Raw genomic sequence first — 21,820 nt, 5'->3', positions numbered from 1 at the left:
AGGTTAAGCTTATCTCCTACCACCTGGCATGATAGGGCTGTGGCAGAGGGTGTGTGTGTGTGTGTGTGTGTGTGTGTGTGTGCACTCGTGCTCCATAGGGGAGGTATATGAAGATGCCTGAGCTCTGAGTGCAGGGTCTGCACCTCCCTTCCATATTCATCTGTGTGCTCCATCAACATCCGATCCTTTTAACATCCGTTCACGTCAGAATACTAGCTTCAGGTGCTTTTTGGAGCAAGTGCTCCCCTAACCCTTGCTCCACCCCTCAGTACAATCCAGGAGCAGCTGGATGTTGATGATAAAGCATCACCTCAGGTTTTAGGGACAGGTTTTAGGGTCTACTTTACACTCACTATTCCCCTGAAACTCAAGCCCAAAGCTTGAGAGAACTGTTTCTGTTTCCAAAGGTCAGGATCGTAGGAGATCCTGGGCCCTGCAAGTGGGAAATGGAGGGTCTGGACAGGGAGGGAGATAGAGCTGTGCAGCCTGAGACCCTGACAGGATTTGAAGAGGTGGCACCTGAGGTCCTCAAAAGATGCTTAGCCTGCAATACTTCAGCAACCCTTTGGGTTCTCTTGCAGCATCCACTCATTGTTAGCCAAACATCACTCAGCATGGCTAAACTAAAGGAACCTTTAAAGCAAATATATGTGAAAATGTGCTGTCCTGACTTCTTTAAGAAGTGAAGGTCTCTGAATTATGCTATTTTTACTTACACTCTAATTAATTATTTCTTTTCTTCATGAAAGCTTCAGTTTATACCAACAAGCAAAATCTCTGAGCTTACTTCCGTCCGCCTCAGTTCAGCACCTACGGTGAGTAAAGTAGGGATTGAGCCATTTGTGTCATGTTTCGCATCTGAAGAATGGACCATATAAGAGCCAAATGGAAAGCAGGGTTCAGAAAGTGAAGCACTAACAGATTTTAACTACCAGTTTTGGTTTCTGAATAGGGTGATATATGTATCTCAGGGAAAATACAGACAATAAATTATAAATAAATCTGAAGTATGCATGATCTTATTGCTTGGACACAATGAACATGTAAGACATCTTAATATATTTCTTTTAAGCAAATAGAAAAAAGTAATGCAGAAATTATTTGTTCAGAAATATTTATATTACTCCTTGTCTTTGCATTATATATCACATGATGTTTGTTTTCTGAAGTTAAGAGCTTAGAGGGGAAGAGTTTTTAAACTGTTCAGATTTCCTTAAAAGTTAACATTTGCAAACATTTTGAACTTCTCAGTTATTTCAGTCACACACAAACGTGTGGAACTATCATTTTAATTGCTCTTTTAGCAGGAGATGATGGGATTGGTAAATGCCAGCCAATCATTAAGCAAAGAGCTGATAGATATATCACATATAGTGAGTATCTGGCATTTTCTCACCAAAAAAGCACTCTAATTCATGTTTTTTTAAAAGATTTTATTGTTATTAGAAAGCTGGATATACAGAGAGGAGGAGAGACAGAGAGAAAGATCTTCCATCCGATGGTTCACTCCCCAAGTGAGCCGCAACGGGCTGGTGCGCGCCGATCCGAAGCCAGGAACCTGGAATCTCTTCCGGGTCTCCCACGCGGGTGCAGGGTCCCGATGCATTGGGCCGTCCTCGACTGCTTTCCCAGGCCACAAGCAGAGAGCTGGATGGGAAGTGGATCTGCCGGGATTAGAACCGGCGCCCATATGGGATCCCGGGGCTTTCAAGGCGAGGACTTTAGCCACTAGGCCACGCCGCTGGGCCCTAATTCATGTTTAATAAGGAACTTTTATTTCAGAGCATCATTTTATTTTTACTTGCTACTACTAAATCAAGGTGTCAGGGACCATGGACCTCAAAATAATCCAAAACGGCTTTAGCCTGGTAACCTAAATCCAGCCTTTCATAGGGATTATCACAGATCACTGAATATCTGAATTGGACACTCATGCTCAGAGTCTCCCCAGTTTACGTGCAGTAAGTTACCACCCATGTCAGTAGAGAGCAGTAACAATTGTTTCCAAGAGACTTGTTCTAGGAAAGAGATGGTACATGTGTTGTTGTAATGCCTGTAACAAAACTGTGGCAACAGGGCCCAGTGCGGTAGCCTAGCATTTAGGATCCTCTCCTTGCATGTGCTGGGATCCCTTATGGGTGCTGGTTCTAATCCTGCCGGCCTTGCTTTCCATCCAGCTCCCTGCTTGTGACCTGGGAAAACAGGCCTTGGGCCCCTGTACCCTCACAGGAGACCTGGAAGACGCTCCAGGCTCCTGGCTTCAGATCGGTGCAGCTCCGGCCATTGTGGCTGCTTAGAGAGTGAATCAATGAATGGAAGATCTTGCTCTCTGTCTCTCCTCCTCTCTGTATATCTAACTTTACAATTGCCTTGAAGATTTCATTTAGATATGTAAAAACTGGTATATTCAGTTGCAAAATGATGCTCATTTATGAGAGAAAAATTGAAGCCACATTGTGTCTTTGCACCCTCACCAGTCAGGAGGAGGGAGATCCAGACCAGTGGCTGTTAGGACTGTAATACGTAATAATATCCGCAGGAACACAAGTGTCACTTGAGTAACTCTCACTCTAATAGTTAGTTTTGTTTCATACAGTTCTGAGTGGGCTCTAACAAAGAGGCACACATATTCTAGGTCTCTGAGCAAGTGTGTCCTCAATGGATGAAAAAGTGGCAACAAACAGGGGGCAGGAAGCAGGATGCGGGCTGAGGGTAAGGGTGAGGACTGACCTTGTGTGTACCAGGGAGCTAAGGGCAAGCGAACTGTCATGGGAGAATTTTAATTCCTGAATCAAATGATTAATCTGACACTATAGCAGGGTACATTTGCAAAGCTGATTTTCTAAACTTCTGATCCACACACTTTTTGCTGGTAGTAAGAAGTGTCAAGCAGTGTGGTAAGATTATAAGGAAATGGTAAGTAATTATTAAAGAAGATGGTTAACAAAAATACTTTCTTGTTTAAGGAAAAAGGCTTAACTCGGAAAATCAAGCCTTCAGGTGGCAACTTGAAGCATGTTTCTCTTTCGTCCTTGGAGCTTTCGGACAGCCACAGGAGCCAAAAAAGACTCCCAGAGGAGGAAGACTGTGATGTAGAGTATGTTTTAGAGACTAACATTAGGAAAACATCAATGCGGAAGAGTGGCCCCAAAAACCTTCCACATGAGACAGATTGTGATGTAGAGTTTGTTTCAGAGACTAATATTAGAAAAAAATCAACACAGAAGAGAATGAGATACACAGCAGCCATGTCTGAAACTGTCAGCCTCGCTGAGAAATCCAAGGTATTGTTTTAATTCTTAAAAGGTATGTGATAATTCACTTGCTCCAGAAGCAGCATTTGGTAAAGGTTTTGCTTCATCTCCACGTTTTTAAAGCATTCTAATTATAGAACGCACAGTGCTATCTGTTTCCTGGACAGGGACCCACTTTCTATTATTTTTTTCCTTCATACTGTATTTTGGAAGAAAAGTTAAATTGCTAGTATCAGCACACTATCTGGAGAGCTCACCAGTTGAAGGATGTCTGAATAAGAAAGCAATTTTAAATGTTCATTTAAGAGAAAAGTATTCATCGCTTGTTAGCCTTTGGCTCAGATCAAGTGCAGCAAGAGAGAAATATCCAGATAGATAAACCATTAATTTGAAACATTTTTAACGGTTTATCCATTTTTTATATAAAAGGCAATTCAACAGAAAGAAGGAAACAGAGAAAAAGAGAGAGATCTTCCATTTTCTGGCTCACTCCCCAAAGGGCCTCATTTATTCATAAAATTTGATGCCTAATGTCTTTTTTTTTTTAAAGATTTATTCATTTTATTACAGCCAGATATACACAGAGGAGGAGAGACAGAGAGGAAGATCTTCCGTCCGATGATTCACTCCCAAAGTGAGCCGCAATGGGCCGATGCACGCCGATCCAAAGCCGGGAACCAGGAACCTCTTCCGGGTCTCCCATGCGGGTGCAGTGTCCCAATGCATTGGGCCGTCCTGGACTGCCTTCCCAGGCCACAAGCAGGGAGCTGGATGGGAAGTGTAGCTGCCGGGGTTAGAACCGGCGCCCATATGGGATCCCGGGGCTTTTAAGGCGAGGACTTTAGCCGCTAGGCCACGCCGCCAGGCCCGATGCCTAATGTCTTTGCAAATTGAATTCACTGTTGGGGGAGAATATGGGCCACTGTTGAAACATTCAAGCAGCAACCTTGGGATGTCCGCATTGCAAACCAAAGTGCCTGATTTGAATTCCAGCTGTTCTGCATTGATCCAGTGTCTGCTAATGCACACCCTGGGGGATAGCAGGTGATGGTTCAAGTACATGAGAGGCTGCTACTCATGTGGTGGACTTGAATGGGGTTTCAGGTGCCCTTGTTAAGCTGGGCCCAGCTTTGATTGTGGTGAATATTTGGGGAGTGAACCACAGAATGCATGATCTCTCTCCCTCTCTCTCTCTCAGTGTGAGAGAGACTCTTTAAAATAAACACATAAAATTAACAACATGCATTCAGAAGAGGTTCCAAAGGCTACACTCATCTGAAGAGCATTGTCCACTTCACTTCTGCCATAAGTGAAACACTATGTTAGCATCATGGTCACAAGATTGCTTAGGATAATTTTTTTTCAGAAGGATTTTGAACAACAGTTGCATTGCATTAACTTTAATAAATGGTATACAGACTCTTCCTGAAAATCTTTAGTGTAAAGGTTTAATTCTTAAGTCAGTCTTTTGGGTGGCTTTTAAAATTTTTGAAATCTGTTTCTCTGTGATTTCAATTTTTGCCTTAAATATTTTCTTGGCACCTGAGCCATGTGAACCTGTGTACAATCTGTAGAATTTTAATTTTTGCCTTGTATTATATCTCACAGTTAAATCTACAGGTTTGTGTATTCTGAAAATATTTATTCTACCCTTGCTGTCTTTGAAGTAATGTATGTTTGTAATACAAAGTAGATGTATCACTTTTTTTAGTCATATCTCCTGATTTCCTGAAAAACTCATTAGCTGTGCAATTTTAAGATTAGGAACTTTTACATTTATTTGTAGGTATCTTATCTTACATGCTTCAGAAACATAAGTCAGAAATCAAGGAGTTGTCTGATACAAGACATTTTAGACATTTATAAGAATTATTTTACAGTAACATTGTGACTTTATGTGTGTGTATATATGTATATATTTGTCCATATACAAATATCTGGAAAACACAAAAAAGGTTTATGGAATAATGAAATTAAAGCATAACGTGGGAAGGCATTTAGCATACTGGCTAGTTTACCAATTGATGTACCTGCATTTCATACTGGAGTTCGGGTCTTGGGTGTGATCCTGATTTCAGCTTCATGCTAATGGAGTGTAGATGTTTGGAGGCAAGGAGATGATGATTCCAGTACTTGGCCATCTCTGTCATCCCCATAGGAGATCTGGAGGAATTGTCAGTGAATGGGAGATATCTCTCTACTTTTCAAATAAATCAATAAATTTTTCAAACAGACAATGTATCTTTTCTATGGACTTTTGAGGTAATTATTAGGATATATCCATTTGATAATACAAAAGTATTGACAACAGTTTGTAAGAAAAATTGAATTAAAGGATTGTTTATTTTACTACAAAATGTTTTTTGAAATTTAGTTTTTTTTTCATAATATGCATTCTTTTGCTAATATTTTGAAATGCTTTTTTGTACCTATGTGTGTGTACCTGTGTAGGTATGTATATTAGTTTACCTTCTTAAAATGTGTCACTTTGTACACATTTTAAGAATCAACCTTGGGCCTGGCACCCGTGGCCTAGTGGCTAAAGTCCTCACCTTGAACGCACCGGGATCCTATATGGACGTCGGTTCTAATCCCGGAAAATCTTCCTCTCTGTCTCCTGCTCTCTGTTTATCTGACTTAGTAATAAAAAAATAATGAGAATAAATCTTTTTTTAGAAAGTCAACATTGACTAGAACTATTTATGGTTGTTGCCCCATCAGATTTGTAGTTCTTGTGGTAGACACAGACTGCACAGAAATTGTACCAACAGATGGCAACCAGCACCGTGGCAGTTTTCATGACACGGTAGTATGAGTGCTTACAATAGAGGATTTAACTCTTTCTCATAGGATAGGGAAGTCTTTCTAAAAAAAAAAAAATAGTGACAAGCTTCTTAGGACTCAGTTCCAGTTAGATGTGTGAGAGGAAAGGAAGAGAAGTTCTGGTTCATGATAAGTGTACATTTGTTTAAGAGGGAATGTGGTGATACCTTGTATTCTATGGACAGAAAGATGGGAAGGGGATGTGGTTTGAGATGAATAAGGACAGACAAATCCTTCTGGTAAGGTAGGCTATGGTAAGGATTTTTAATTTTATTTCTACATTGAATGGGAAACCACTACATAGGTTCAAGAAAACAAAACACAATCATATGTGGAAGACGTATCTGCACACCTGTCTATTGCAGCACCATTCACAATACACAATGCAGAGTGTCTACTGAAGTGTCCATCAGTGGCTGAATAAATAATCTGTGATGCTTATACATAATGGAGTATTACTCAGCCGCAAAAAACATTTGCAGCAACATGGATGAACCGGTAGGACATTAAAGTACATAAAATAAGCAAGTGCTGAACGACAGGTTGCGCATGTTCTCATTCACATGAAGAAGTAAATAGCGTCTAAAGAGTAGAACAGTGGTTACTAGAGGCTAGGAAGGATTTGGGGAAGGAGGGAAGGAAGGAGGAAAATTTCTTAATGTTGTATAAAATTGCACATATATAGGAATTCTAATGCTCTATACTATAGTAGGGTGACTAACAATAAATTATTGTCCATTCCAAACACTGTTACAGAGGAATTTCGAAACGATAGTACATGTTTGCAGCGAAAGAAATGATAGTTCTGATTTGGTCAACGTATACACATTGTAGTGTATACACTATACTGACATCACGCTGTACTTCCTAAGTATCTATAATCTGAAGTATCAGTTTTAAAAACAAAGTAGTTCCAAGCAGGAGAGTGACATGACCAGACTTTCTTTTATAATACAATGTAATAAAATAAATAAATAAATAAATAAATAGAAACAATTGCTCTGTTTGAGTATGGAAGGTTAGCACAAAGCAGGATTGCTGGGAAACGCAATTTGTTGCATGTGGTCTTTTAACTCGTTTTTGGCCACATTAGGATGAACCCTTTGCCTGGGATATTCACTTATAAGAGGTGAACAGCCCACAGGGCTCTGCTGGACTTATTGCCTTGTGTGGGAACATTGTTGTCTATTACAGGCTGAATGTTCTGCTTGAATATGTGTGTCCCATGGCACCCAACAAGTGAGCTGCTGTATCTGCCCTTGTTGTAAAGGGAATAGGGTTCTCTACAATGAAACAAGAGGATGTGCATAGCCAGTTGTTGTATCTTGGTTACCAAAAGGACCTGCTGGATATAGGGATAGATGCATACAGGTGAAACTGATTTTGCACTATGTCTTATCTGTGTAAGTAAAGCATTATTTCAGCAAATGCTTGACCTCATTGTGGTGTTTTTTCAAAGATTTATTTTTATTGGACAGTCAGATATACAGAGGAAGAGAGACAGAGAGGAACATATTCTGTCTGCTAATTCACTCCCCAAATGGCCACAACAGCTGGAGCTGAGCCAATTCAAAGTCAGGAGTCCAGAATCTCTTCCGGGTTTCCCATGCAGGTGCAGTGTCCCACAGCTTTGGGCTATTCTTGACTGCTTTCCCAGGCCACAGGCAGGGAGCTGCATGGGAAGCGGGGCCGCCGGGATTAGAACTGGTCCCCATATGGGATCCCAGCATGTTCAAGGCGAGGACTTTAGCCACTAGGCTATTGTGCTGGGCCCTCATTATAGTATTTTTTTGACAATACTAATATGAAGATATCTTAATAAAAGTATTTAAAGTCTCTCCCTGGGATTGATAATTGATGTCTAGTGTCTGGTTGTTTCTTAGCAGTTATACATCACGAAAGTGGATGTGGGCAGAGTAGTTCGACAGCACAGTAGTGTTATGATGGAGAAATCATGTTAGTGTGGTCTAAAGTGATGGTGGTGGATATTGTAGTACTCAGAAAGGCACAAGATTTGATAATTAGACTTGCTTCCTTCTGCAGTTTTTAATTAATATTTTTGGCTTGTGGGTCACAAACTGTAGAGAGTAGAAGAATAGGTAAGGGAAGGGACCACTGTTCTGCAAGCCCTCTGATTCACTTTGTTTAAACTTGAATTTTTCATGACATAGTTCTGAGCACCATAGTTTCTATCACTCATCTATACCTAATTTGCTTTACAATGTACTTTTCCCTCTAAGTATTCTTTTATTTAAAAATACTTATATACTTGCTCATTTATTGTTTTCCTTTAATTTACATTTTATTAGTATAAAAAAGCAACATTTCTTTTTATTACTGTAAGTGGTTAATCTTCCCTGTGCTTATCTAAATTATGTACTTAGTAAGGGCAATGAGTAGAGGCCGAAGAAAATAAAGCATAAGTGTGTTTTTGTGTGCACTGTTGATTCCTACTTACCTTGAATCTTTATTGTTAATACCATGTTATAGGTCTCTTTAGAAATGAAAAGAAAGCAGAGACCAGACTTTGCAAAGAAATGTCAGGTACTGATGGACACTGAAACCAGCGACAGCGATCCAGAAGTAATCTTGGTGAGATAAGCTCTTCAGACTAAATGATTCCTTGAGATTTATTATGTTTACATTCATGAAGATTATAGGAATACACAGTACCTCTAAGTAACTGAAACTTTAGCTAAATAACCTAAACTAGTACAGATAGACTGGAATTTAAACTTTCCAACTCCTAGTACTTGTGCCCTTCCCCTGTTACTTATCAGAGTAAGAAAGCTTTAATATTCATGTAAATATATATTTACATGAGCCCTTTCCATGTTAGTTATCATAGTAAAAAGCTTTAATACACATGCAAATATTTACAGTTAGACATGTATGTATATATATGCACATTTACACATGTGTATATGCATATATACATATACACATGTAATTTTATGGATCCCAAGAAACTTCATATCTAAATATGAATCATCTTAACATTGCTATAATTTATAATAAAGATGCACACAAGAAAATGTAATGCTGAGTCAATACATAGCAAGCCACTGCAGTCATGTTGAGAAGAATCTGTTTGAGAAATGAGGGTATGCTTTCCAGTTACGCAAAGTTACATGTGATTTTTAACCTGATAGTTGATATGCCTTTGTTTTCACCAGGCCAATACAAGTCTTTGGTATTTACCAAGGACAGATTCAAGGGACTGACCACATTTGCAGCATTTCTCTTGTTAAGTTGTGTTACAGATATTATCCATTTTATTACTCATGTTCTTTGTATTATATTTGGAAAAAATATTAAAAGCTTGGTTAGATCATGGAACTTAATGACAGGATGATTTCTCTATTACAGTATGGGTTTTGTTACTCATTTTAAGTCTCTTTGCTTGCAGTGAATTTATGGTTATTTTACTATACATTAGCGTAATTACAATAATCTAGAAACAGATTGCTGTTTTTGACTTGGTAACCTAAGTGGGGTACCCGGAAATGCTATTTAAAATTATGGACTGGGTTTAAGTTACATGTTAACCAAATAGGAGAATATAATGAATGTCATTTAATTTTAACTTTACTTATGTGCTCATTAACAGAAAATTGTTGTCACAGAATTTATGCTATGACCATAATGATGCTTTTATTTTTATATGGGAAATTTTCAGACACACTAAATCAACTTCTTTGTGCCTTTTTCCCAACTCCAATAGTTAAGGACCCATGGTCAGTCATTTTTTATTCATATCCCTTCCTATCTCCATTACTTCCAGGCATCATCTTATGTCATCCATAAAGTATAATTGTTTTAACAAGTCATTCGAATGCATGTTGAAAAGATACAGGATGATTTTATAAACAGAAGGAGAAAAAAGTCATAATCCAGGGTGAAAGAAAATGAACGTAGATATATTTTCAAAAGGAAAGGGGTCAGCATTTAATCAGAGGCAAAAAAGAAAGGAAGGAAGGAAGGAAGGAAGGGAGGAAGGAAGGAAGGAAGGAAGGGAGGAAGGAAGGAAGGAAGGGAGGAAGGAAGGAAGGGAGGAAGGAAGGAAGGAAGGGAGGAAGGGAGGAAGGAAGGAAGGGAGGAAGGGAGGAAGGGAGGAAGGAAGGAAGGAAGGAACTGCAACCAGTGTTGCAGATAACACCACCTCTTACTCTTTGAAGCAATGTTTGGTATACCTGTAAATAAAGTAATATTTATATCACCATTTGCTTTGCAGACTCTTCAAAGTCTTTGTTTTTCATGTAACTGTTACTTTGTGGCATCTCCAAGCCTTGTGTAGGGCTTTTAGCAAATGCTTTTTCATGCATTAGGAGTAACAATTCTGTTTAAAATGTTGTTATCTTTTTATGTAATAATTCTCAAGTTCTTCTTTTACTTGTAAAAGGGTATGTTATGATTTATTTGTGTCTCTGTGAACATAGTAGGATATCTGTTCTCAAACTTAGGGTGTCTAATTAATTGGAATAAATATGTATTATCTAGAGATGTGTACATTAGTTTCTCTGTTGGACTGTAGTTGCAGTAATTCAGGTAGGAGATAATTGCTTCTGAATGCTTGTCTGTCTTCACTCTCCTGAACTGAAAATTGAAAGAAGATTCCGATTCACTCCTATTCTTCATTACCTTCTATTTACAGCGTTTGAGTGCACTTGAGCTCCCATGTGCATGCAAAGAGGCTTGTGTTTTGACTGGCTGGCTGTTAATTCAAAGGAAGACAGCAACTCAGTGCTAGTGATGGAGCAGGAGGTTGGCATTTGGTAATAACAGTTAGCTACAGGGCACCCTCTCCTGTATCTCCCAAATGGCATTTGCTATTTGAATTTACTCAGTGTTGGACTCAGGGTCTTATTTTTGAGTGCAATGAAATGTGTTATGTTCGGAACACAGAAGATAGTCTATTTCATGGGAATGGTTTCTCCTGTACAAACTCACAACACCATTGTTTAATAGCATATTGACAGCTTAATCATTTAAAAGATAAGCCCAGCATCAGTTAAACTGGAAGGCACATGTGAAGTTATACATTCTTTTAATTTCTGTCTGCTGCTTGGAATAACAAAGTACCAACCCCAGCACCTGCTAGTGATCTAGGTGCTTGAATGCATAAAAGACTTTCCACTAAGATGTACTGCTGTGCTTAGCTGTCTGAAAGGGAGGACAGGAAGGTTACCCATCCAACTGTAACATTAACAGGGCAGTGTCCTAGGGAAACCTGTCCTGTAGCTGTGCTTTCTCATTTTTGTCAGAACAATTCCTTTCTGATGAGAACATTGTTTTCTTATGCTGTGATAATAATGTCAGCTTGTCTATTGAGATAATTTTTTTTACATGAAGGTAGTTTATTTTTCAGTTTTCAGCAACCCTTCATTCTGGCACTTGTGTCGACAGTCCTGTGGTTTCAAGTGAAATAATAGTGTTGATTAGTTTTCAGATTTCTATTTAATGTTGCCGTTGCTGTTGTTTCAGTTATAGGATCACTCGTACTCCGAGGTCAGTCGTCCCCATGTGGCCTGCACCATGTTATAACAGCTTGGCATGTTCTGTCTTGTTCCTCCTAGGCTTCCCAAATTTCTGATTGGATGCACTGCCTATTACTTTTACATGAAAGCCGGTGATCTGTTGCAACTGTTTTCAAAAGCCGTTTTCTTCTCTTCCTTCTTTTCCCAATGAGATAATCTTTATTTTTTCATTATTTTTAGCGTCCATCTCCTTGTTCTATACAATACATTACATTTAATGTGCTTCCAGGCCATTCATGTGGTATTAGGCTTGGTTTCCTTCATTTGCTTCTGGTCAAATCCATTATTGGTTTCACTTCCATGACATTTTTCCTGTTTGATATTAGCTTATGCTTGGCCTTTCAGCCTGTGCAGATCACTAATTTTCAGACCATGCAACGAAAGTACAGTGTTCTTGCTAAGATTCTGTAGATGATTTAAAGATGTGAAACTTTCCAACTGGGATTCAGCTGAAGCTTCAGGCATTTTCTGGAGATTAAAAAATTGTCATGAAAATAATGAGGAATTTTTTTTAAAGACATCTTAATTCTTTCCAAAATGCCCTAGATAGATTCTCAGTCGGACCTTTGGAGACATCTGGTATGGGATTGTCGGTCTGCGCTACAGCAAACTTCTCTCATTATTTTTCACGATCTTGTTAGCATGGTAACATTTCTTGCTGCCATGTTAAAGTATCCAGCCTGATCCAAATTTATTATCTCTGATCTTGCAAAACTGAGTTGCCCTGAAATTCACATGTTTGTTAGGAGGGTCAGACAGGTGTGCATTTAGTCTTTCCTCTTTCCAAGTGGCCTTCAGGGGCTGTGTGTTCCACATATCATCTCACCTAGTTCTCTCAAAAAGCTGAGCAGTCAGGTGCCCTCTTACCTTCCCTCTTGGATAGTTGAAGAACATGCAGCTTATAGAGTGATACTCTACAAGTGTTAGGTTACTGTGAATCCCAGGTACTTAAGCTCCAACTTTATTAACCACTCCTCACCATGACTTCTTTCATAATCTATCTTTCAACCATCCCCTACAGTTCAGCCAGCCTCTTCCACTCAGTTCATGTGGTATGCACAAATGTGATTTTCTCAAGCATGAGCATTTCAAAATGAACACATATACAAAGGGTCTTGATAAAGTTGATTAGAATGTATGTTATGAAAAGGTAATCATGGGTTCCAAAAATTTTTGCACCAAAGTAGCGTTATATCTTTTTTTCTTTTTCTTTTTTTTATTGATTACATTGCATTATGTGACACTGTCTCATAGGCTCTGGGATCCCCTCCCCCAAAACCTTCCCCCATGGTGGATTCCTCCACCTTGTTGCAGTATTACTGTTCAAATTCAGTCAAGATTCTTTCATTGCAAGCATAGAGTCCAGCATTTTATTGTCCAGATCAATTCAATGGTTTCTTGGGGAGACCATCTCTGGTCTGAAAGCAGAGCTGGCAGAATATCATCCCAATCAATTAAAAGCCACAACATAACATCAACGACAATTTACTGCATTATGGAATTAATTGACATGGTATTGAGTAACCAATATGTTAAAAAATGCAATTTCTTAACTGCATCCTATGACTACTTCATTGACATTTCAAATTTAGTTTATACACAGAACCGGCTTCTATACACCTTAAAATGGCTATAGGGTACTATTTTTTTTTTTAAGATTTATTCATTTTATTACAGCCAGATATACACAGAGGAGAGACAGAGAGGAAGAAGACCTTCCGTCCGATGATTCACTCCCCAAGTGAGCCGCAACAGGCCGGTGCGTGCCGATCCAATGCCGGGAACCTGGAACCTCTTCCAGGTCTCCCACGTGGGGTGCAGTGTCCCAATGCATTGGGCCATCCTCAACTGCTTTCCCAGGCCACAAGCAGGGAGCTGGATGGGAAGTGTAGCTGCCGGGATTAGAACCGGCGCCCATATGGGATCCCGGGCTTTCAAGGAGAGGACTTTAGGCGCTAGGCCACGCCGCCGGGCCCATATAGGGTACTATTTGGCTGTCTCATGACTATTTTCATTTTAGCATTCAGCAGTTTATAGTGTTGAAGCTTAGTTTTGTTGAACTTGGCCGATTTTGGGATAGTCTAAACTGGCTTAAGACTCTAACAAGGCATATGTCAACAGTTGAAGTGCAGAACAGTTTTAGGAGGGGTGTGCAGAGAAATCTTCAATACCTTAGTGAGGAGTAACTAATCTTTGTGTCCTACCTAGTAAGGCATGTGTGAGTCCACGCTCACCGTTTCCTGTCTGGTTCCCAGCTTTCCTTGTTCTGTGTCTATCTATTCCAATTTGTGTGTCTGCGTGTGTGTGTTTTGGGGTGAGGGGCTCCGGAGCAATCCTGATGGTCAAAGTAGCCTTATATCTTAATCTCATTTTCCAGAAGCCTTTTTAGTGCTGCCATATTACATTAACTGGCCTTTCATGTTCTGATTTAGCCATACTACTGAGTTCCATAGAAGGGCATTTCTAGTCACAGCCTTATATCAATTTAAAAATATTAATGCATTGACCACTTCCTGTTCCTTTCTTTCACCTTCTGATATCCACCATAAATTTAAAACCTTTTCATTTATTTCCACTTTATTTGCAAGGTCTACACATATGTGCCTGCAGAAACAGCTCTTACCCCTTCCTCCTACACAAATTGTGCAGACATTGATTTGCTCCTGAAGAAGTTGGCATTGTGCAGGGCTGGGCCAGGTATATGCTACAAGCATGGGGCTCAATCCAGGTCTCCCATGTGGGTGGCAGGGACTCCGATTCTTGAACATCATCTGCTGTTGCCCAAAGCTCCTTAGCAAGGAGATGATTAGTAGCAAAGTAGCCAGGACTTGATTTAGCACTCCTCTGTAGGATGTGGGTAGTGAACAGAGCAATTCTACAACTGTGCAATGGGCTCTGGTCATCAATGGTAAATCTTAACTGTACAGTGCATTTCTTTTCTGTTCTGGACCTGACTTGTTTTTGTTATAATCATTAGGATTATCTCACCCTGGTATTTACTAAGTCCTGCCTTCTGTGAAACAGTTTTTTCTTCGTGTGAGATTGTCACTCTAGTAATGTGATTATTGTGGTGATAATATTTCCAGCAACCACTTGTGTAAGCTCGTGTTATTTACCTTTGGCCTTCGGAAATGGATCCTATTTTGCATGTTCACAACAGATACCTTGCCTTCTCTTGCTATGAATCCTTGATATTCTGCACTGTTTTCTGTCTCAAGCATTTCCAAATCTGTGGTAAAGTTCAGATTTGTCTTCATTAATCCCAGATGGCAGTGAAGTGGAAATTCTTCTGTAGCTTCTCTTATAGATCTTCCTGCCCTTGTTGGAAGGATCAATGCCTGGGTAAATGTTGCTGTGGCTCTGCTGTTACTGGAGTCCCTGTAGAACTGTTATAATTAAGAGTTTCTTGAAGTTCAGTTAAAACTCCTCTGTACTGCTGTTTGATAAATTGAAAACACAGCTTTACTTCAGGTAAAAATTTGCCATATGAGCTCCATACCATCCCAGAATTGTGAATGGTCCTAGAATTATCTATACTCTTCCAAAGTGATACAATCTGATCAGTTGTTACTGTACCATGCCTAATAGAAGCAATAAAAATGAAAATGAAGCAGGACTAAATTGCCAGACATCCCATCAAAGAGGAAGGCAATACATTCTAGTTATATCACCAGATGAGAAATATGAACCAACTGTGCAGACGAACCAGCCTAAGGGATCTGTTCTGAAAAGCAACCGAGAATATTTAGTTGCCCTTACATGACAGATGGATGGTAAAGCAAATGATATTTTGAAGGAAATTGACTTTGAAAAGTTGAGCAGGAATAGTTTGCTGAGTTCCAAGACAGTGATGCACTGCAAATATGCTTGCTTTTACTCACTTTGGTGGAGGAACAGATGCTGCAAACTGATATTGTAGTTTTTCTGATTGGAAAATGAAGCAACTATTTTTCCTAAATACTGTTCATTGTTGTGTTCAATAGTTGAAACCAGTATTTTGTGGGATACTACTCTCAGTACCAGAAGCAAACTCAGATTTCTACAAAATAAAAGCGTATTTTTGGTGTGGTTATTTATGGCTATAGTAGGTCTCCTTGTTCAATAACAAGGGCCCATGGAACCTTTTTGATTAAACTGACTTTAACCTCATTGACCTCTATAGCCATTTGTTTCTTGCTTACTTATTTATGTACTTACACTTACATCTTGCCTAAAGAACAGAATAGTAGATGGCTTTTTTTGGTCATTTTCCCAATCTGTCTACAAGTGTACAGAGTTGATAGTCACATCACCACTAGCAGAAGTATTTTAAGGTTGGCATTGCTAAACAATGCTAGGTTAAACATTTCTATCCTTTCCTGACATTAAAATCTGTGTATTCAAAACTGAAAAAAGTAATGCTTGGTAGAATTTGGGAAGAGGATACCAGGTTTTGAATTTTGCTTTGAAATGATGTGGAGTCAGGGGCAGACCAGGCTGAATCAGTTCATGTCATCCACTGGCAAATCTGATCACCCGAACAGAGTGTGGGTTGGGCCGGGTTTGGTCGCGACAAAACCAGTACACATTATGGAATGCCAGGGCGTGGTTGCCTGTACTGGATATGAATGCAGCACCCAACCAGCACACATGAGATCTAGGAAGGGAGGGCCAGAGCTGGCGGGGGATTAAGGGGCTGGTCCCCTCGCCGGACATCTACTCCCACTGGAGAGCATGGGCTGGGATGGGGACAGACTAGACTAAGCAAGGCTACAACACCTGTGCGCCGCATGTGGACTAGATCAGGGAAAAGCCAGGCTGGGCTGATTGTTCCTACTGGTGTAAGCATAAATTAGAGTGGGTGAGGGTTGTTACGGCTTAGCCACAGCATCAGATGGCAGAAGCTGGCACTGGGGGCTAATTCTGTCAAGTCAAACCACAGAACCACCCGAAGAGTGCATCAGTCGGGATTGAGAGAGACCCAGGAGGGAAGTGGAGGGTTCCCCCCTCTTGGATTACTACTCCCACGGGAGGGCATGAAAACTAGGATGGGGGCTGGGGTGGCTAGACAGAGAGGCACTCAACAACATCCGTGAGGGCTGGATGGTTGAGTTGGTTAGATGGAACTAAGCTTTAATACCCATTGACAAGTACAAGAGCCAAATGGGATGGGGGACAGACTGGTCTACTGCTACACATACTGGCAAGCCAGGGTAGGGGGCGGGCCTGGTGAGGGTTATTGTGGGTCGCCCCAACTAGGCTGCAGCTCCCACTGGTTGAAGGGCCGAATATATGCTGGGCAGAACCAGACTGGACTGCAACACCCATTGGTTCCAGTGCAACTCGGGACTGAAAACAGAACCAACCCAGCAATTGCAACCACCAGCTGATCGGGGTGATGGACTGTGCTGGGCCCTGTGCTTGCTAGAACATACAAGAATCTGGTCTGGAAATACCTCAAAGTTTCTTTGGAGATCTCCCCAATCGAACTGCTGAACTCAGAACTCTAACCAAGAAAAGACAGAAGACAGAACAGGTCAATCATTCATCTCAGCTATATGTTGGCAGCGAAATATGGGGCAAACGGAGACTTTATGATGGACCACATCAATCAGTGGACGACCTCATTGAGCACAACTGGCAGCGATTCATAACTGGAGAAGTATTAAAACCACTTGATCAAATATCTCAGAGCATGCCCCACATCCGGGACTTGGGGTGGGTGGGAAACCGGGTGGGACTTCTCCCTCAATATCCCCTTTACCTCAGATACATGATGGAAACAATATGGACATAATAGTATTACCCACTTCCCTATACCCCCTGAACCTTTTTTTGTTAACTATAATTAACTATGTAAAAATTGTCAACAACTATACAATAAAATAAATTTAAAAAAAATGATGTGGAAAGAATCAGCTGTCATAGGATTAGTCATATTTGTGTTACATAGATAAGATACTTGGCTATCGTAAGTAATAATTTAATGAAGATTAGTAATAATGGAGGTAGGCATTTGATGCAGTGGTCAAAACCCCATTTAGGTTGTTAACAATCCATATTAGAAGGCCTGAATATTCCATTCCTGCCTCTGCTTCCTTAAATGAAGAGAGACTTAAGTGGAGTTCAACACTCTTGGGTTCAGCTTGACACACTGAGGCTGTTGAAGAGCATCTGGGTAGTAAAAGAATAGCTGTCATACCCTGTCTGTTTTTCGCTTTCTGCCTTTCATTTAAAAATGAAAATAAGTAATAAATGCATGCATGCACACATTTAAAAATGGTAAAAATAATACATTAAGAACTTCTAACAATAAATCAATAGCAATAAATAAATATGTGCTATAGGAAAATCAGATATCTTGGAGGGAATAGGATTTATATTTGTGTTCAAGTGTGGTGAAAACTTGTAAGAAAAAAATGAAAGAAGAAAAGCCGTCATACTTAGATTCTTCACGTGGGAAAAAGTATGTAAGCCAAGGTTTCTGTGGTTCCTATAGATAATTCTGGAGAGAATCTTCTGAGTATAGATAGAGGATGATTCTTAAGGAATGCTGACAGTATATCTTTGGAGAAAGAGTTTGTGCTTGAGACAAATCAGAAAGGATCTTTACCAGGGTTTTGAGAAAGGATGCTTAATAATGTGGATTTTGTTTACAATAATGTTATGAATCATTTATAATAGAAATAAAATTAAAGACCAAAACAACAACAAAAAAGAAAACAAATAGTACATATCTGTCTTAAACTTGTAGCACAAGAAGATGAGAGAAACAAGAAATCTGGAAGAAAAAAATAGAAAAGTTGGTAGGAACTGTAAAAGACTAAATAATGAAAGTATTAAGATAGGAAGCAAGAAGAAAGATAGTGCCAACAACAAGAAAGGGAGAATTGACCAGAAGAATCTGGCTAAGTGAACAAGAGTAGGAATGTGGATTTAAAGCTTCAGTAGAATGTGTCAAGAGGTCACTTGAAAGTGACTGGAGCCAAGATTTGATGACATTGATCAATCCAGAGAGGTAGCTTACCTCTTTGATATTTTAATTGTTTCGCTGGGGGTAGTGAGGTAGACAGAAAAATGAATAGATTGCTTAGGGAAGGTGGAGACATAGAAGGCTGAAGAAATTGAGAAAGGAAAGAATTTGAAGAGACTTGAATAGGTACTCTTTTTTTTTTAATTTTATTTTAAATTCATTAATTACATTGTATTATGTGACACAGTTTCATAGGTACTGGGATTCTCCCCACCCCTCCCCAAACCCTCCCACCATGGTGGATTCCTCCACCTTGTTGCATAACCACAGTTCAAGTTCAGTTGAGATTCCCCCATTGCAAGCATATACCAAACATAGAGTCCAGTATCTTATTGTCTAGTCAAGTTCAACGGCTTCTTAGGTATACCCTCTCTGGTCTGAAGACAGAGCCAGCAGAGTATCATCCCGATCAATTAAAAGCTCCAACATACCATCAGCAAAAATTTACATCATTATGGAATTAATTGACATAGTAATGAGTAACCAATATGGTAAAAGTAAATGCGATTTCTTATCCACCTTCTGTGACCACCTCATTGACATTTCAATTTTGGTTTATACACAACATATAACATTCATAACATAACTTGTTATACATAACATCATATCATCTTAAATTAAGGCAAACATGTGGTATTTAACCTTTTGGGATTGGCTCATTTCCCTTAGCATTATGGTTTCCAGTTTGGCCCATTTGGCCACAAAGAACTGCATTTTGTTTTTTTTAATAGCTGAGTAGTATTCCATGGAGTAGATGAACCATAGCTTTCTTATCCAATCCTCTGTTGATGGGCATTTTGGCTGCTTCCATGTTTTTGCAATTACTGATTGTGCTGCTATGAACATAGGAGTGCATGTTGGTTTCTCATAAAACAAGTGTTCTGGATATATTCCTAGGAGTGCTATTGCCGGGTCATACGGTATGTTGTATTTGAGTTGTTTAAATGTTCTCCATACTGATTTCCATAGAGGCTGTACCAGCCTGCAGCCCCACCAGCAGTGGAGTAGGGTTCCCTTTTCCCCGCAACCTCGCCAACAAGTGTCGTTGGTGCTTTTATTCATGTGGGCCAGTCTTACTGGCGTTAGGTGGTACCTCATTGATGTTTTAATTTGGATTTCCCTTATTGCCAGGGAACTTGAGCATTTTTTCATATGTTTATTTGCCATTTGGGTTTGTTCTTTTGTGAAGTGTTTGCCCATTTCCCATGCCCATTTCTTGAGTGGCTTGTTTGTTTTGACATTTTGGTTGTTTTGTAGCTCTTTGTATATTCTGGAGATCAGCCCTCTATCACCTAAGTCGTGTGCGAAGATCTTCTCCCATTCTGTGGGTTGCCTTTTTACTTTGTTGATTGTTTCTCTAGCTGTACAGAAGCTTCTTAGTTTGATGAGGTCCCAATTGTTTATTTTGGTCTCGATTTCTACTGCATTTGGAGTCTTTTTTAGGAAGTGAGGGCCTACCCCTAAGTGTTCCAGTGTGTTTCCAACATTTTCTTCCAAAAGTTTGAAGGTTTCTGGATGTAGGTTTAAATCTTTTATCCATTTGGATTTGATCTTAGTATATGGTGAGAGATGTGGGTCTATCTTTTTGTTTCTGCAGGCTATCAACCAGTTGTCCCAACAGCATTTATTGAACAGACCTTTCCATTTGCCTGGATTGTCGTTTGTCTTTTTGTCAAAGATTATTTGGCTGTATTTGTGTGGGTTCCCATCTGGTGTTTCTATTCTGCTCCATTGATCTTCTTCTCTATTTTTTTGCCAGTACCAGGCTGTTTTGATAACCACTGCCCTATAGTATGTCCAGAGGTCTGGGACTGTGATTCCCCCTGCTAACTTCCTGTTCTTGAGAATGGTTCTAGCTATTCGTGGTTTTTTGTGTTTCCAGATGAACCATTGAATCATTGTTTCCAGATCTGTAAAGAATGTTTTGGGCAATTTGATTGGGATTGCGTTGAATGTATATATTGCCTTTGGCAGTATAGACATTTTAATGATATTGATTTTACCTATCCAGGAGCATGGGATGTTACTCCATCTTTCTAGATCTTGTTCAATTTCTTTTTTAAGTATTTTGTAGTTTTCCTCAAATAGGTCTTCAACATTTTTGGTTAGGTTAATTCCCAGATACTTCATGCTTTCCTTTGTTACTTTGAATGGTATCTTGCTGGTTAGATCTTTTTCCAACTTGGGGCTGTTAGCATACACTATGGCTGTTGATTTTTGTTCATTAATTTTGTACCCTGCCACTCTACCGAACTCTCGTATAAGTTCTAGTAGTCTCTGTGTTGAGCCTTTTGGCTCTTCCATATAAAGAATCATGTCATCTGCATATAGTGAAAGCTTGACTTCTTCATTTCCCATTTGGATTCCTTTGATTTCTTTTTCTTGTCTTATGGCCTCAGCGAGTACCTCTAGAACTATGTTGAATAGCAGCGGAGAAAGCGGACATCCCTGCCTTGTTCCAGATCTCAGTGGGAAGGGTTCCAGTTTTTCTCCATTCAGTATGATGCTGGCATTGGGTTTTGCATATATTGCTTTGATTATGTTGTGGATTTTTCCATCTATGCCTACCTTGGTTAGGGTCTTTAGCAGGAAGTTGTGCTGGATTTTGTCGAAAGCTTTTTCTGCATCTATTGATACTATCATGTGATTCTTGTTTTTCAGTTTTTGGATGTGGTGTATCACATTTATGGATTTCCGAATGTTGAACCATCCCTGCATTCCAGGGATGAATCCTACTTGATCTGGATGAATGATCTGTCTGATGTGTTTTTGAATTCTGTTGGCTAGGATTTTGTTGAGAATCTTAGCATCAATGTTCATCAAAGAGATAGGTCTGTAGTTTTCTTTCTCTGTAGGATCTCTGCCCGGTTTTGGGATTAAGGTAATGTTGGCTTCATAGAATGAGTTTGGAAGGGTTGCTTCCTTTTCTATTGTTTTGAAGAGTTTGTAGAGGATTGTGGTTAGTTCTGTTCGGAATGTTTTGTAGAATTCTGTAGTGAAGCTGTCTGGGCCTGGGCTTTTCTTTGTTGGGAGGTCTTTAATCACTGATTCAATCTCTGCTTCAGTTATGGGTTTGTTCAGGTTGATTGTTGCCTCTGGGCTAAGTTTTGGCAGGTTGTGTGAGTCTAAGAACTTTTCCATTTCTTGGTGATCTTCTGATTTGTTGGAGTACAGAGCTTTGTAGTAATTTCTGA

At 39.7% G+C, this 21,820-nt stretch overlaps 1 protein-coding gene across 1 annotated transcript in view; it reads left to right on the top strand.

The window, feature by feature from the left end:
- The window catches only part of MORC1 (MORC family CW-type zinc finger 1), a 170,374-nt gene that overhangs the window by 116,422 nt on the left and 32,132 nt on the right, over positions 1-21,820 (top strand). The window contains exons 18-20 of the mRNA XM_058661335.1: positions 750-815; positions 2,967-3,284; positions 8,568-8,669. Of these exons, the coding sequence (XP_058517318.1) occupies positions 750-815; positions 2,967-3,284; positions 8,568-8,669 (486 nt within the window). The remainder of the gene's footprint in view (positions 1-749; positions 816-2,966; positions 3,285-8,567; positions 8,670-21,820) is intronic.

Source organism: Ochotona princeps, chromosome 3 (assembly GCF_030435755.1).
Source record: "Ochotona princeps isolate mOchPri1 chromosome 3, mOchPri1.hap1, whole genome shotgun sequence".
Lineage (NCBI taxonomy): Eukaryota > Metazoa > Chordata > Mammalia > Lagomorpha > Ochotonidae > Ochotona > Ochotona princeps.
This window is presented reverse-complemented; position numbering and strand designations above follow the sequence as displayed.